This window comes from Erythrolamprus reginae, chromosome 10 (assembly GCF_031021105.1).
Source record: "Erythrolamprus reginae isolate rEryReg1 chromosome 10, rEryReg1.hap1, whole genome shotgun sequence".
Classification (NCBI taxonomy): domain Eukaryota; kingdom Metazoa; phylum Chordata; class Lepidosauria; order Squamata; family Dipsadidae; genus Erythrolamprus; species Erythrolamprus reginae.
In genome coordinates this window covers 14,372,492-14,384,630 of record NC_091959.1, presented here as the reverse complement: position 1 = coordinate 14,384,630, position 12,139 = coordinate 14,372,492, and the positions used below count along the sequence as shown (strand labels likewise).

At 48.3% G+C, this 12,139-nt stretch overlaps 1 protein-coding gene across 1 annotated transcript in view; it reads left to right on the top strand.

The window, feature by feature from the left end:
* Window positions 1–6,886, top strand: part of RASGRF1 (Ras protein specific guanine nucleotide releasing factor 1) — a 36,816-nt gene extending 29,930 nt beyond the window's left edge. The window contains exons 17-19 of the mRNA XM_070763013.1: window positions 3,212–3,329; window positions 4,637–4,705; window positions 6,004–6,886. Coding sequence (XP_070619114.1) covers window positions 3,212–3,329; window positions 4,637–4,705; window positions 6,004–6,096 — 280 coding nt within the window. The 3' untranslated portion in view covers window positions 6,097–6,886. The remainder of the gene's footprint in view (window positions 1–3,211; window positions 3,330–4,636; window positions 4,706–6,003) is intronic.
* Window positions 6,887–12,139: the final 5,253 nt, after the last annotated feature.

Below are 12,139 nucleotides of genomic sequence, written 5' to 3'. Positions count from 1 at the left end.
AAGAAGGCTCTTCCTCTGGGTCCCGCCAAACGACATTGTTTAGTTGATGGGACCTGGAGGAGACGAACTCTGTGGGACCTAACCGGTCGCTGGGATTTGTGCGGCAGAAGGCATGTGGCCAGCAGGAGGCTGAAGGGTGGCCAGTAGAGGAGCTCCACCTGTGTCATTGGGTCCCCCACCTGGCTCACTGGGCAGGAAGAGGGAATTGGGGGGTTGTCAGGCCTTGGGATCCCTCTGACCGAGCAGGGTCCAGTCCTGCTGCGGCTGCTGCTGAGGCAGAGCAGGCCACCTCGGGCAGTAATGGGCAGCCAAAATTTTTACTGCCACACTGTGGGTGTGGCTTATTTTGTGGGTGTGGCTTGATGGTCATGTGTCTGGGTAGGAGTGGCTTGCCAGCCATGTCACCAGGTGGGAGTGGCTTGAACGATCATCATTCAAGTGAACTGTTAAGTCCGCTCTCCGGGGTGACAATTTGCTTCGCATTTCCTGTTCTCTCCTTCCTGGATCGACCCCCTGCCTCAGGCTGGGTAGCTAGGTGAACGGGTGCTGATCAGCTGTTGAGAAAAGAGGGGGGAGGAAATGGGCCCCCTGCAACTCCTGCTGGTGCTGGTCTCCTTGCCGCTTTCCGAGGAGGATGAGGAGGGGGGGGGATAGGCAGCTGGAGCTGGGCACACAGCTTCATTTCTGCCGGTGGAACTGTGTTATTATTATTATTATTATTATTTATTGGATTTGTATGCCGCCCCTCTCCGCAGACTCGGGGCGGCTAACAACAATGATAAAAAAAACAGCATGCAACAATCCAATTAATAAAACAACTAAAAACCCTTACAGTAAAACGAAACATACACAAAAACATACCATGCATAACTTGTAATGGCCTGGGGGAAAGAATATCTTAACTCCCCCATGCTTGGCGATAAAGGTGGGTCTTGAGTAATTTGCGAAAGACAAGGAGGGTGGGGGCTGTTCTAATCTCTGGGGGGAGTTGATTCCAGAGGGCCGGGGCCGCCACAGAGAAGGCTCTTCCCCTGGGGCCCGCCAAACAACATTGTTTAGTCGACGGGACCCGGAGAAGACCCACTCTGTGGGACCTTATCGGTCGCTGGGATTCGTGCGGTAGCAGGCGGTTCCGGAGGTACTCTGGTCCAATGCCATGTAGGGCTTTAAAGGTCATGACCAACACTTTGAATTGTGACCGGGAACCGATCGGCAGCCAGTGCAGGCCACGGAGTGTTGCAGAAACGTGGGCGAATCTAGGGAGCCCCACAATGGCTCTCGCGGCCGCATCCTGCCTGCTGCCCACCCCTGACCTTGGGTGGTCCAGTCCATCCTGAAGAGCAGACAAAGGAAAGAGAGGCAGGGTGGGTTACAGCTTTCTATGGGAGCCAAAGTTCATTTGCCTCATTTCAAGAGGGGGTTCGGGCAACAGAGACTTTGACGAAAGCTTGTAAAACCTACCTGAAGGTTTTAAGCAACGGTTTCCCACTTCCAAAGGTGGGGGAGCTCTGCAGGCCTTTGGCTTTTTGCCGCAATGCTTGGAGAGGGCTTGTGGGGGGCTGCCTGGGGATGGATGTGGGGGTAGCTGGAAGGGCTGCATGGTCTTCACCCCTGTGCTGGAAGGCAGCAGCAGCTGTGAGAGACATCCCACTAGAGGTTCCAGGATTCCTGAAGATTATTCCAGTCTCGGTGACTAAAGCAGAATTCTGCAAACAAGCAAATCTTGTGACTTGATTTGCATCATAGATGTGATAAAAAGTACCGGGATAATGTGAGGCAAACACCTCTTCCTGGGACCAGTTCTCCTGACTCCCAGCGAATGTGAAAGTTATTATTATTATTTATTATTTATTCTTTGTCCAATATACAATACATATGAAGGAGAATAGACATTAAGTTTAAGTTTAAGTTTAAGTTTAATCAGATTTGTATGCCGCCCCTCTCCGCAGACTCGGGGCGGCTCACAGCAATAGCAATACAATGTAAGACAAATCCAATATTTAAATTAATTTAAAAAAACCCACAAGTTAAAACCAATCATACACACTAGCGTACCATGCATAAATTTTATAAGCCTAGGGGGAACATGTCAATTGCCCCATGCCTGACGACAGAGGTGGGTTTTAAGGAGCTTACGAAAGGCTAGGAGGGTGGGGGCAACTCTGATATCTGGGGGGAGTTGGTTCCAAAGGGTCGGGGCCGCCACAGAGAAGGCTCTTCCCCTGGGTCCCGCCAAACGACATTGTTTAGTTGACGGGACCCGGAGAAGGCCAACTCTGTGGGACCTAACTGGTCGCTGGGATTCGTGCGGCAGAAGGCGGTCCCGGAGATATTCTGGTCCAGTGCCATGAAGGGCTTTATAGGTCATAACCAACACTTTGAATTGTGACCGGAAACTGATCGGCAACCAGTGCAGATTGCGGAGTGTTGGTGTGACATGGGCAAATTTAGGAAAGCCCATGATAGCTCTCGCAGCTGCATTCTTATATAAGTAAGATATATAATGATAGAAAGTAAGAAAGAAGAGAGGTTGGAGGAAAGGAGAGAAAATGTATGAGATATGAGATAAGGAAAGACAAGTGGACAGGGGACGATAGGCACATCAGTGCACTTATGTACGCCCCTTACTGGCCTCTTAGGAACTTGGAGAGGTCAATCATGGAGAGTCTTAGGTGTAACCGGAGAGACCACATTTCAAGGGGGGTTCGGGGGACAGAGACTTTGCTTGGAAAAAGCTTGTAAAATCTACCGGAAGGTAGATTTTTAATAGAAATAATTAACAATAATTTATTAGATTCGTATGCCGCCCCTTTCCGAGGACTCGGGATGGCTCACAACAACAACAACAATAACAATATAGTTCAAATCTAATAGTTAAAACTAAAAGTAAAAACCCACTATCATTAAAAAACAATCGCTACTACACAATCTTACTTTACTCAAGTTTTACTAGACAGAAGGGGGCACATTAATCTCCCCATGCCTGGCGACATAAATGGGTCTTCAAAGTCTTGCGGAAGGCGAGGAGGGTGGGGGCAGTTCGAATCTCCCGGGGAGTTGATTCCAGAGGGCCGGGGCCACCACAGAGAAGGCTGTTCTCCTAGGTTTCCGCCAGATGATATTTTTCAGGAGATGGAGGCCGTTTATCTTTGGGAAGCAGACTGGTTGCCTTTTTCTTGCCAGCTGAGTTTCTCTTTTCTGCCTCTTACAGTTGTGACCCGCCTTGCGTCCCTTACCTGGGCATGTACCTCACCGATCTGGCGTTCATCGAAGAGGGCACTCCCAATTACACTGAGGACGGCCTGGTGAATTTCTCCAAAATGAGGATGGTGAGCTCCCTGGCAGGGGCACTGAATCGCCCTCCCCTTCAGCCAACTACCTGCCTGACTTTGCCATAACCCCCCCCCCAATCCCAGGCCTACACAGCTTGAAAACAAAGGAGGAATCCACACACTGAGATTTCAAATTACAGTGTTCCCTCGATTTTCGCGGGGGATGCGCTCCGAGATCGCCCGCGAAAGTCGAATTTCCGCGAAGTAGAGATGCGGAAGTAAATACACTATTTTTGGCTATGAACAGTATCACAAGCCTTAACACTTTTAAACCCCTAAATTACAATTTCCCATTCCCTTAGCAACCATTTAGATTATTACCCACCATGTTTATTTATTAAAGTTTATTAAAAAAAATATTTATTAAAGGTGGACGAAAGTTTGGCGATGACATATGACGTCATCGGGTGGGAAAAACCATGGTTTAGGGGGGGGGAACCGTGAAGTATTTTTTAATTAATATTTTTGAAAAACCGTGGTATAGACTTTTCGCGAAGTTCGAACCCGCAAAAATCGAGGGAACACTAATCTGTTTCTATATAAAATCTCATTTTTACAAGCCAAAGTCATGCATGTGAAATAATATTGGCAGTTTCTCAGTGAGGGTAATTAAGACATAACAATTCTGCAGCTAGGCTGCTGCCAAAGATCAAAGCTTATTGTGAATTCCTTCATGAGATAAGAAGTCTCCAGTTTCACAGACTTACTATTACATCTTCCCAGCATCGCTGCAGACAGGGCACTTTTACTCCAAGGGTTTTAGCAGGAAAATAACAGGTGGCTAGCGTAACCGGGCTAAAACCTCAAACATCATCTGATCCCATTGCAAAATGTTGGAACTCCACCCCGAATTACCCATACGCCACCCTTAAATAGGAAGTGGTCAACAATTCCCTAGAGTTACAAACTACAGACTACTTCCTTTTCCCATACAAGTATTCTTGTCTTTTTCTTAGTCTTCTAAAGTGGGCATCTAGCAAAGGCTCCTGATCCTCCTCCTCCTCTAAGTCAGACTCTACTGCCTTTGGCATCTCTGCCACCTCTGGTGGTCCTTCAGATTCACCCAGGTCTATTTCTCCCTCCCCCTCACTCTCTGCATCGGCTGGCAAAACCACTGGCCCAGGGTACCAAATTGGGCCTGGCTTATCCTCCTCAGAGTCTCTCATGACCAGAGGTGGACGAGGACCACTCACAACACCTGGCATGGTGCCAATGCTCTCCTGGCCCAACACTTTCTCCCTGGGACCGCCACCTGACTTTTGGCCACCTTTGGACACAGGGGCTTCTCTCCTCTCTCCCTGTAGATCTCCCACATCATCCGAGAGATCCGGCAGTTTCAGCAGACGGCCTATAAGATCGAGCATCAGGCCAAGGTAGGCACCTGCACCTGCTCGGCTCTCTCTGGGTGGGGGGGAAAGAACCGCCATTTGGGGGGAGGAACCCCTGGGCCACGGGGAAGAGGCCGCCCATACTGGGGCACAGGCTCTCTCTGAACTCTTGGGGTAGCAGGTCCTGGAGGAGAAACGGCCGGGGTGGGGTGGGGGGCAGAGTCCTGCTTTAGGTTCCTCCAGCGACACACAGCAGAAAAGCCCCCCAGCCAGATGCCAGCGAAGTCTCAACTTTCATCCTCCAGTCTCTTTCCTGAAAAGAGTGGGGTGCAAGATGCTGCATCCGCAGTGGGGCTATTTCTCCTATCCCAACACGCTCAAGGGACCCCTTTCTCAGGGGAATGGGACTTTTTGCCTCCGCCAGTTGGACGAAGCTCTTTCTTCCGCAGCAGCTGATCGGCCGCTGCCTTCTCTCCCTCGCCCAAAGGCCCCTAGCTCTTTGCCCCAGTCCTTTTGTCACAAAAATCCACATTCAGCCACAGCCTTTTGGCCACATGGGACACTTCGCCACCATCCAGTCAGAACGGTTGTTACAAAATGCTACTTTTGGAAGGAAAGAATGGGACAGTTTGCTCTTTCATACACACACACACCAGTTGAATGATAGAGAGGGAAGGGACCTCAGTGGCCATGTAGTCTGACCCCCTTCTCATTCAGGAGACTTACAGAATGATAGAGAGGGAAGGGACCTTGGTGGCCATGTAGTCTGACCCCCCCTTCTCATTCAGGAGACTTGCAGAATGATAGAGAGGGAAGGGGCCTCAGTGACCATGTAGTCTGACCCCCCTTCTCATTCAGGAGACTTACAGAATGATATAGAGGGAAGGGACCTTGGTGGCCATGTAGTCTGACCCCCCCCTTCTCATTCAGGAGACTTGCAGAATGATAGAGAGGGAAGGGACCTTGGTGGCCATCTAGTCTGACCCCCTTCTCATTCAGGAGGCTTACAGAATGATAGAGAGGGAAGGGATCTTGGTGGCCATCTAGTCTGACCCCCTTCTCATTCAGGAGGCTTACAGAATGATAGAGAGGGAAGGGACCTTGGTGGCCATGTAGTCTGACCCCCCCCCTTCTCATTGAGGAGACTTACAGAATGATAGAGAGGGAAGGGACCTCAGTGGCCATCTAGTCGGCCCCCATTTCCTACCTGGAAGAGCTGCTGCCACCTGGCACCTTGGAGACCATCTTGGCCAAGCCTTGTTCTCCCTCCCCACCGACTGGCCCTGGGGCACCTGGAGTCCTGGGCCTCTTCTGCCCCCTCCCCGCTCTCCTCTCTCTTCCAGGTCACTCAGTACCTCCTAGATCAGTCGTTTGTGATGGACGAAGAGGGTCTCTACGATGCCTCTCTGAAGATAGAGCCAAAGCTCCCCACCTAAGGACAGAGCGGCTGCACCCACCACGGGGATGTGTCTTGACCCCTCCTCTCCATTTCTTGACTTCCTCCCCCTCCCCCTCCCCCAAAGCCTTGCACCGACAACGTGGTTTGGATCAAGTCTATTTCCTCCTTTGTGGACTCTTGGGAGCAACTGGACTGGAGGGATCCAGGAGGGGGGCACCGAGTTCCTGAAGCTGGTTGGCTGGTGCAAAGAGAGCTCGAGACACCCACCCACCCCCGTGGGGCTCTGTCCTCCTACGACAGGCCTGGGGTGGGGGTGGGCGGGTATGGGGGGGTTAAGGCCATTTGGACTTCCTGCCTGTGGCCCTGAAAGGGAGGAGCCTTCTGTCCCTTTGAGCAATTCTGCTGCATCCCCCTCCCCAATTTGGCGCTTCTGTCTTTATGCTTCGTTGTGACATGTCTTAGTAACATGATATACAATTAGAGGGGGAAATGGCCAGGTGTTTTTATTACATATACTGTAATCCTGTCTAACCACTTGCTGGCAGGAATATAGTAATGTAGTGCTTATTCTGTGAATATTATCATGTATTTTTTACAGTGTACAGTGTATAAACCCAAGTGAATTTTTGACTAGCAGGCATGCTCTATGGGAACTGAATTCAGAAACCTTTTGCTGTAAGCAATACCCTCTGGTATGACAATTGTCTTTCAAGACCTGAAATATTTCAAACCTGCAGCTTATTTGGAAAAGAAAATTTCCATTTTTTGTAAAAATATATGTTTCCTGATTACCTCTTGCTAATAAATTTATTCTATCTCAGGGTGAATAATGGCTTTGGACATGTGTACAGGCCAGCCAGCTAGCTTTGAAAAGAAAAATGGAAAGAGGATGGGAAGGGAGAGAGTTTTTGCAGAAAGGTTCTCGGTAAATTGCCTTCCTTTTGGAATTAAGAACAGGAAAACACGGTACCTTAAAAGATTTTAATTTAAAAGCAAAAACTAGTTAGCTAGTTAGTTAGTTAGTCCAATACACATTGAAGGTTATAGAGGATATATTCCTGATAAAATATATCAGAGAAAGGATATAGGAATAGAAGGAAAGCATATAGGAGATATAGCCCACTTCTGTGTCTAGCTAACATTTTCAAGGAGAACATCAGGAATCGTTTTAAAGTCCTGAACCTTACAGAGGGCCAGAGAGTGTGTGGATGAAATCAAAGCATTTGTTAAGGATAACAGTGAAAAGAGAATGTTAAAGATAAAGAAACAGAAAACAAACTGGATGTCAGAAAAAATGGTGGAAATTGCCAAGAAGTAAAAGGAAACCATTGCCAAGTAATTAAACAATCTCAGGAAGTAACTTCACAAATAATGTCAGAGAGTTGTTAGAGGAAACTAGAAACAAAACCACAACTTCTGCATAAATATTAAAAATGAAAATAGTTTCAGAAAACAAGGACGGTTTTCAAAAGAATTGTGAACTCAGAGAGTCCAGCCTCACATTGGTACATTAAAGCAGCGCATTTTCAAATTGTTCCATGGAATCCTTGATATGAGTTAATGGCCGAATAAAATCTGATAGTGTAACTACATCTCTTAGAACAGTGATGGTGAACCTTTTTTTCTTTGGGGGCCGAAAGAGTGTGCACGCAGGCTGTCACACATGCACGAGTACCCATACCCATAACTCAATGCCCGGGGAGGGCGAGAACAGCTTCCCCCGCCCCCCTGTAGGCCCTCTAGAGACTGTAAATGGCTTGTTCCCAACTTCTGATGGGCCCAGTAGGCTCGTGTTTTGCCCTCCCCAGGCTCCAAAGGATTCCCTGCAGCCAAGGGAGGGTAAAAATCCCCGCCCTAGGCTCTCTGGAAGTCAAAAATGCCCTCCCAGAGCTTCTGCACAAACCAAAAATCAGCTGGCTGGCATATAATGCATGTTGCAACTGAGCTAGGGCAATGGATCATTTGCCAGCAGATATTCGAATTGTTGGTAATCACCTATAAAGCCCTACATGGCATCAGACCAGAAGCACCTACTTCTGTCGCACGAGTCCCACCGGTCCGACAGAGTTGGCCTTCTCCAGGTCCCGTCGACTAAACAATGAGGTCTGGCGGGCCCCAGGGGATGAACCTTCTCTGTGGCGGCCCCGGCCCTCTGGAATCAGCTCCCCCTGGAGATTCGAATTGCCCGTCCTCTCCCCGTGGAAGGGAGCTTGGAGATAGAAATATAGAAACATAGAAGTCTGACGGCAGAAAAAGACCTCCTGGTCCATCTAGTCTGCCCTTATACTATTTTCTGTATTTTATCTTAGGATGGATATATGTTTATCCCAGGCATGTTTAAATTCAGTTACTGTGGATTTATCTACCACGTCTGCTGGAAGTTTGTTCCAAGCATCTACTACTCTTTCAGTAAAATAATATTTTCTCATGTTGCTTTTGATCTTTCCCCCAACTAACTTCAGATTGTGTCCCCTTGTTCTTGTGTTCACTTTCCTATTAAAAACACTTCCCTCCTGGACCTTATTTAACCCTTTAATATATTTAAATGTTTCGATCATGTCCCCCCTTTTCCTTCTGTCCTCCAGACTATACAGATTGAGTTCATTAAGTCTTTCCTGGTAAGTTTTATGCTTAAGACCTTCCACCATTCTTGTAGCCCGTCTTTGGACCCGTTCAATTTTGTCAATATCTTTTTGTAGGTGAGGTCTCCAGAACTGAACACAGTATTCCAAATGTGGTCTCACCAGCATTCTATATAGCGGGATCATAATCTCCCTCTTCCTGCTTGTTATACCTCTAGCTATGCAGCCAAGCATCCTACTTGCTTTCCCTACCGCCTGACTGCAGATCTTTTAGTCCAGAACAAACTTCGAGCAGACGTGGTCGGTAAATCCAAAGGAACTGAATTTAAACATGCCTGGGATAAACATATATCCATCCTAAAGTAAAATACAGGAAATAGTATAAGGGCAGACTAGATGGACCAGGAGGTCTTTTTCTGATGCCAATCATCTATGTTTCTGTGTTTACCCCTGACCCCCACCCCGTCTTTGTCCAGAGTGGGATAGGTTCTGGACGAAAAGATCTCCAAGCTCCCTTCCACAAGGGCCTTTTAATAAAATTTATCAAGTTATCAAAACACTTTCTTATTTTCTGCAACTTTGAGTAGCCTGACAGAAAGTAACCACCCATCTCATTTCCCTGATGCTTTTTATGGCAACTCACAGTGGTTTCATTTCATCTTTCTGTGGGTTGAGCTTCCCCCTGTTCCTGCTTCTTATGTTTCATTGTATTTCTGTCTTTGTAATTTTAGATCTTTTCCCCTATGGCAGTGATGGCAAATCTTTTTTTCCTTGGATGCCGAAAGAGCATGAGTGTGCGCTATTTTATTTATTGGATTTGTATGCCGCCCCTCTCCGGAGACTCGGGGCGGCTATTGCTCATGCGTGAGAGCCCACAGCACAATTCAATGCCTGGGGAGGGCGAAAACAGCTTTCCCCACACCCTGGAGGACCTCTGGAGGCCGGAAACAGCCTGTTTCCCAACTTCTGGTGCGCCCACTAGGCTTGTGTTTCACGCTCCTCAGGAACCAAAGGATTCCCTGGAGCCAAGGGAGGGTAAAAGGACCCTCTCCCATCCCCCCAGAGACTCTCAGAAGCCAAAAACGCCCTCCCAGAGCCTCTGTGCGTGCCAAAAATTAGCTGGCCGGCACACACATGCATGTTGGAGCTGAGCTAGGGCAACGTCTTGTGTGCCAACAGATATGGCACTATGTGTCACCTGTGCCATAGGTTTGCCATCACTGCTCTATGGCATTATCATTAACTAGTCATCCCAAAGGCTTTCACTGAGCCATGTTAGCACCCTGAATAATCCTCAGCTCTTCCTCGGCATCTGGAGGGCCACATGACCTGAGAAGCCAGCAGCCAGCACTGCACCGTCAATGGTTTCATATTTTTCATCTGGTTTCCTTGATCAAGATCCAGGAGGGGCTTGCCATGGGCTTCTCCCATGCAATAGGAACAGGCACTTAGGGTTAGACTGACCTATAAAGCCCTTCATGGCACCGGACCAGATTATCTCAGGGACCGCCTTCTGCTGCACGAATCCCAGCAACCAGTTAGGTCCCACTGAGAGGGTCTTCTCCGGGTCCTGTCAACCAATGTCGCTTGCCGGGACCCAGGGGAAGAGCCTTTTCTGTGGCGGCCCCGGCCCTCTGGAACCAACTCCCCCCAGAGATTAGAATTGCCCCCACCCTCCTTGCCTTTCATAAGCTGCTTAAAATCCACCTTTGCCTCCAGGCATGAGGGAACTGAGATACACTTTTCCCCTAGGCCTTTAAAATGTTATGCATGGTATGTCTGTATGTATGATTGGTTTTTATATAATGGGTTTTTAACTGTTTTTAGTATTGGATTATTGTTATACACTGTTTTATTACTGTTGTTAGCCTCCCCGAGTCTGCGGAGAGGGGCGGCATACAAATCCAATGAATGAATGAATGAATGAATGAATGAATGAATGAATGAATAAATAAATAAATAAATAAATAGACTAGATAACCTACAGATCCCTTCCAACTCTGTTTATCTGCAAAAAGGCAACTGGGCTCTTGGTTTTTGCTTTGAAAACCTTTTGCTTCTCATCCCAGCAGCTTCTTTTGAGGCTGGGTGGTGCAGTGGTTAGAGCGCAGGACTGCAAGCTACTTTTGCTGATCACCGGCTGCCAGCACTTTGGCAAATCGACTTTCAATAGTCTCAAGGTTGACTCAGCCTTCCATCCTCCCACGGTGGATCAAATGAGGACCTGGATTGTAGGGGCAATAGGCTTACTCTCTGTAAACTGCTTAGAGAGGGCCGTAAAGCACTGTGAAGCGGTACATAAGTCTAAATGTTATTGCTATTGCATCACCTCCTGCCTTGATTATTGCACTGCGCTCTACATGGGGCTACCCTTGAAGAATGTTCGGAAACTGCAAATAGTCCAGAATGCAACTGCGCGAACTGTCATGAGTGTACTTCGGTAAACCCATATAACACCTAAGCTCCGCGAGCTGCACTGGCTTCGTATTAGTCTCCGGGCACAATTCAAGGTGTTGGTTATTACCTATAAAGCCCTACATGGCTCAGGACCAGACTATTTACGGGACTGTCTCTTGCCGCATACCTCCAAGAGACCAATAAGAGCACACAGAGCTCCAGGTCCCATTGACTAAGCCAGTGTGCTGGCTGGGGAATTCTGGGAGTTGAAGTCCAGATAGCTTCAAGTTGCCAAGGTTGGGAAACACTGCACTAAGCAATGCAGGTTTGCAGGGCTGCAGGGGAGGGTCTTCTCTGTAGCCACCCTGGCTCTATGGAATGAACTCCCCGCCTCACATGTCCATACTGTTCCAATCCTGTTGGCCTTCTGCAAGGCCATGAAGACCTGGCTTTGCTGGCAAGCCTGGGGGCCATGAACTGTCATCCAAATTGTATGAATAGTATGCATGCATGTTGTCTTAATAGTTTAATTATGAGTTTTAATCATGGCTTTTTAGTTTGTATATTTGACTTCTTTTTATTTATTTATTTTGTATTTATACTGTCATTGTATGCCACCCTGAGTCCTTAAGGATTGGGCAGCACAGAAGTAGAAAGAAAGAAAGAAAGACAGAAAGAAAGAAAGAAAGAAGGAAGGAAGGAAGGAAGGAAAGAAGGAGGGAAGGAAAGAAGGAAGGGAGAAAGGAAGGGAGAAAGAAAGAAGAAAGAAAGAAGGAAGGAAGGAAAGAGGGAAGGAAAGAAGGAAGGAAGAAAGGAAGGAAGAGAAAGAGAAAGAGAAAGAGAAAGAAAGAAGTTTCTTCCGTTCAAGGCAGACCGGCTGCTTTGGGGGAAGACTCCAGGCCAGGGTCGTTGCGGCGTCCCAGTTCAGCCTTTGGCGAGGAGGGCTTCGGCTCTTCGGTCGGGCTGTCCCACGCGGCCCTACCGCTCTCCGTCCCGGCAAAGGCAACACAGTGCGGCTCCATCGCCAGGCCACCGGCGCCGCCCCGGGAGCCGCTCAAGGCCGGTGGGAGAGGCCAGCGAGGGGCGGAGGCAGCGCCCAGC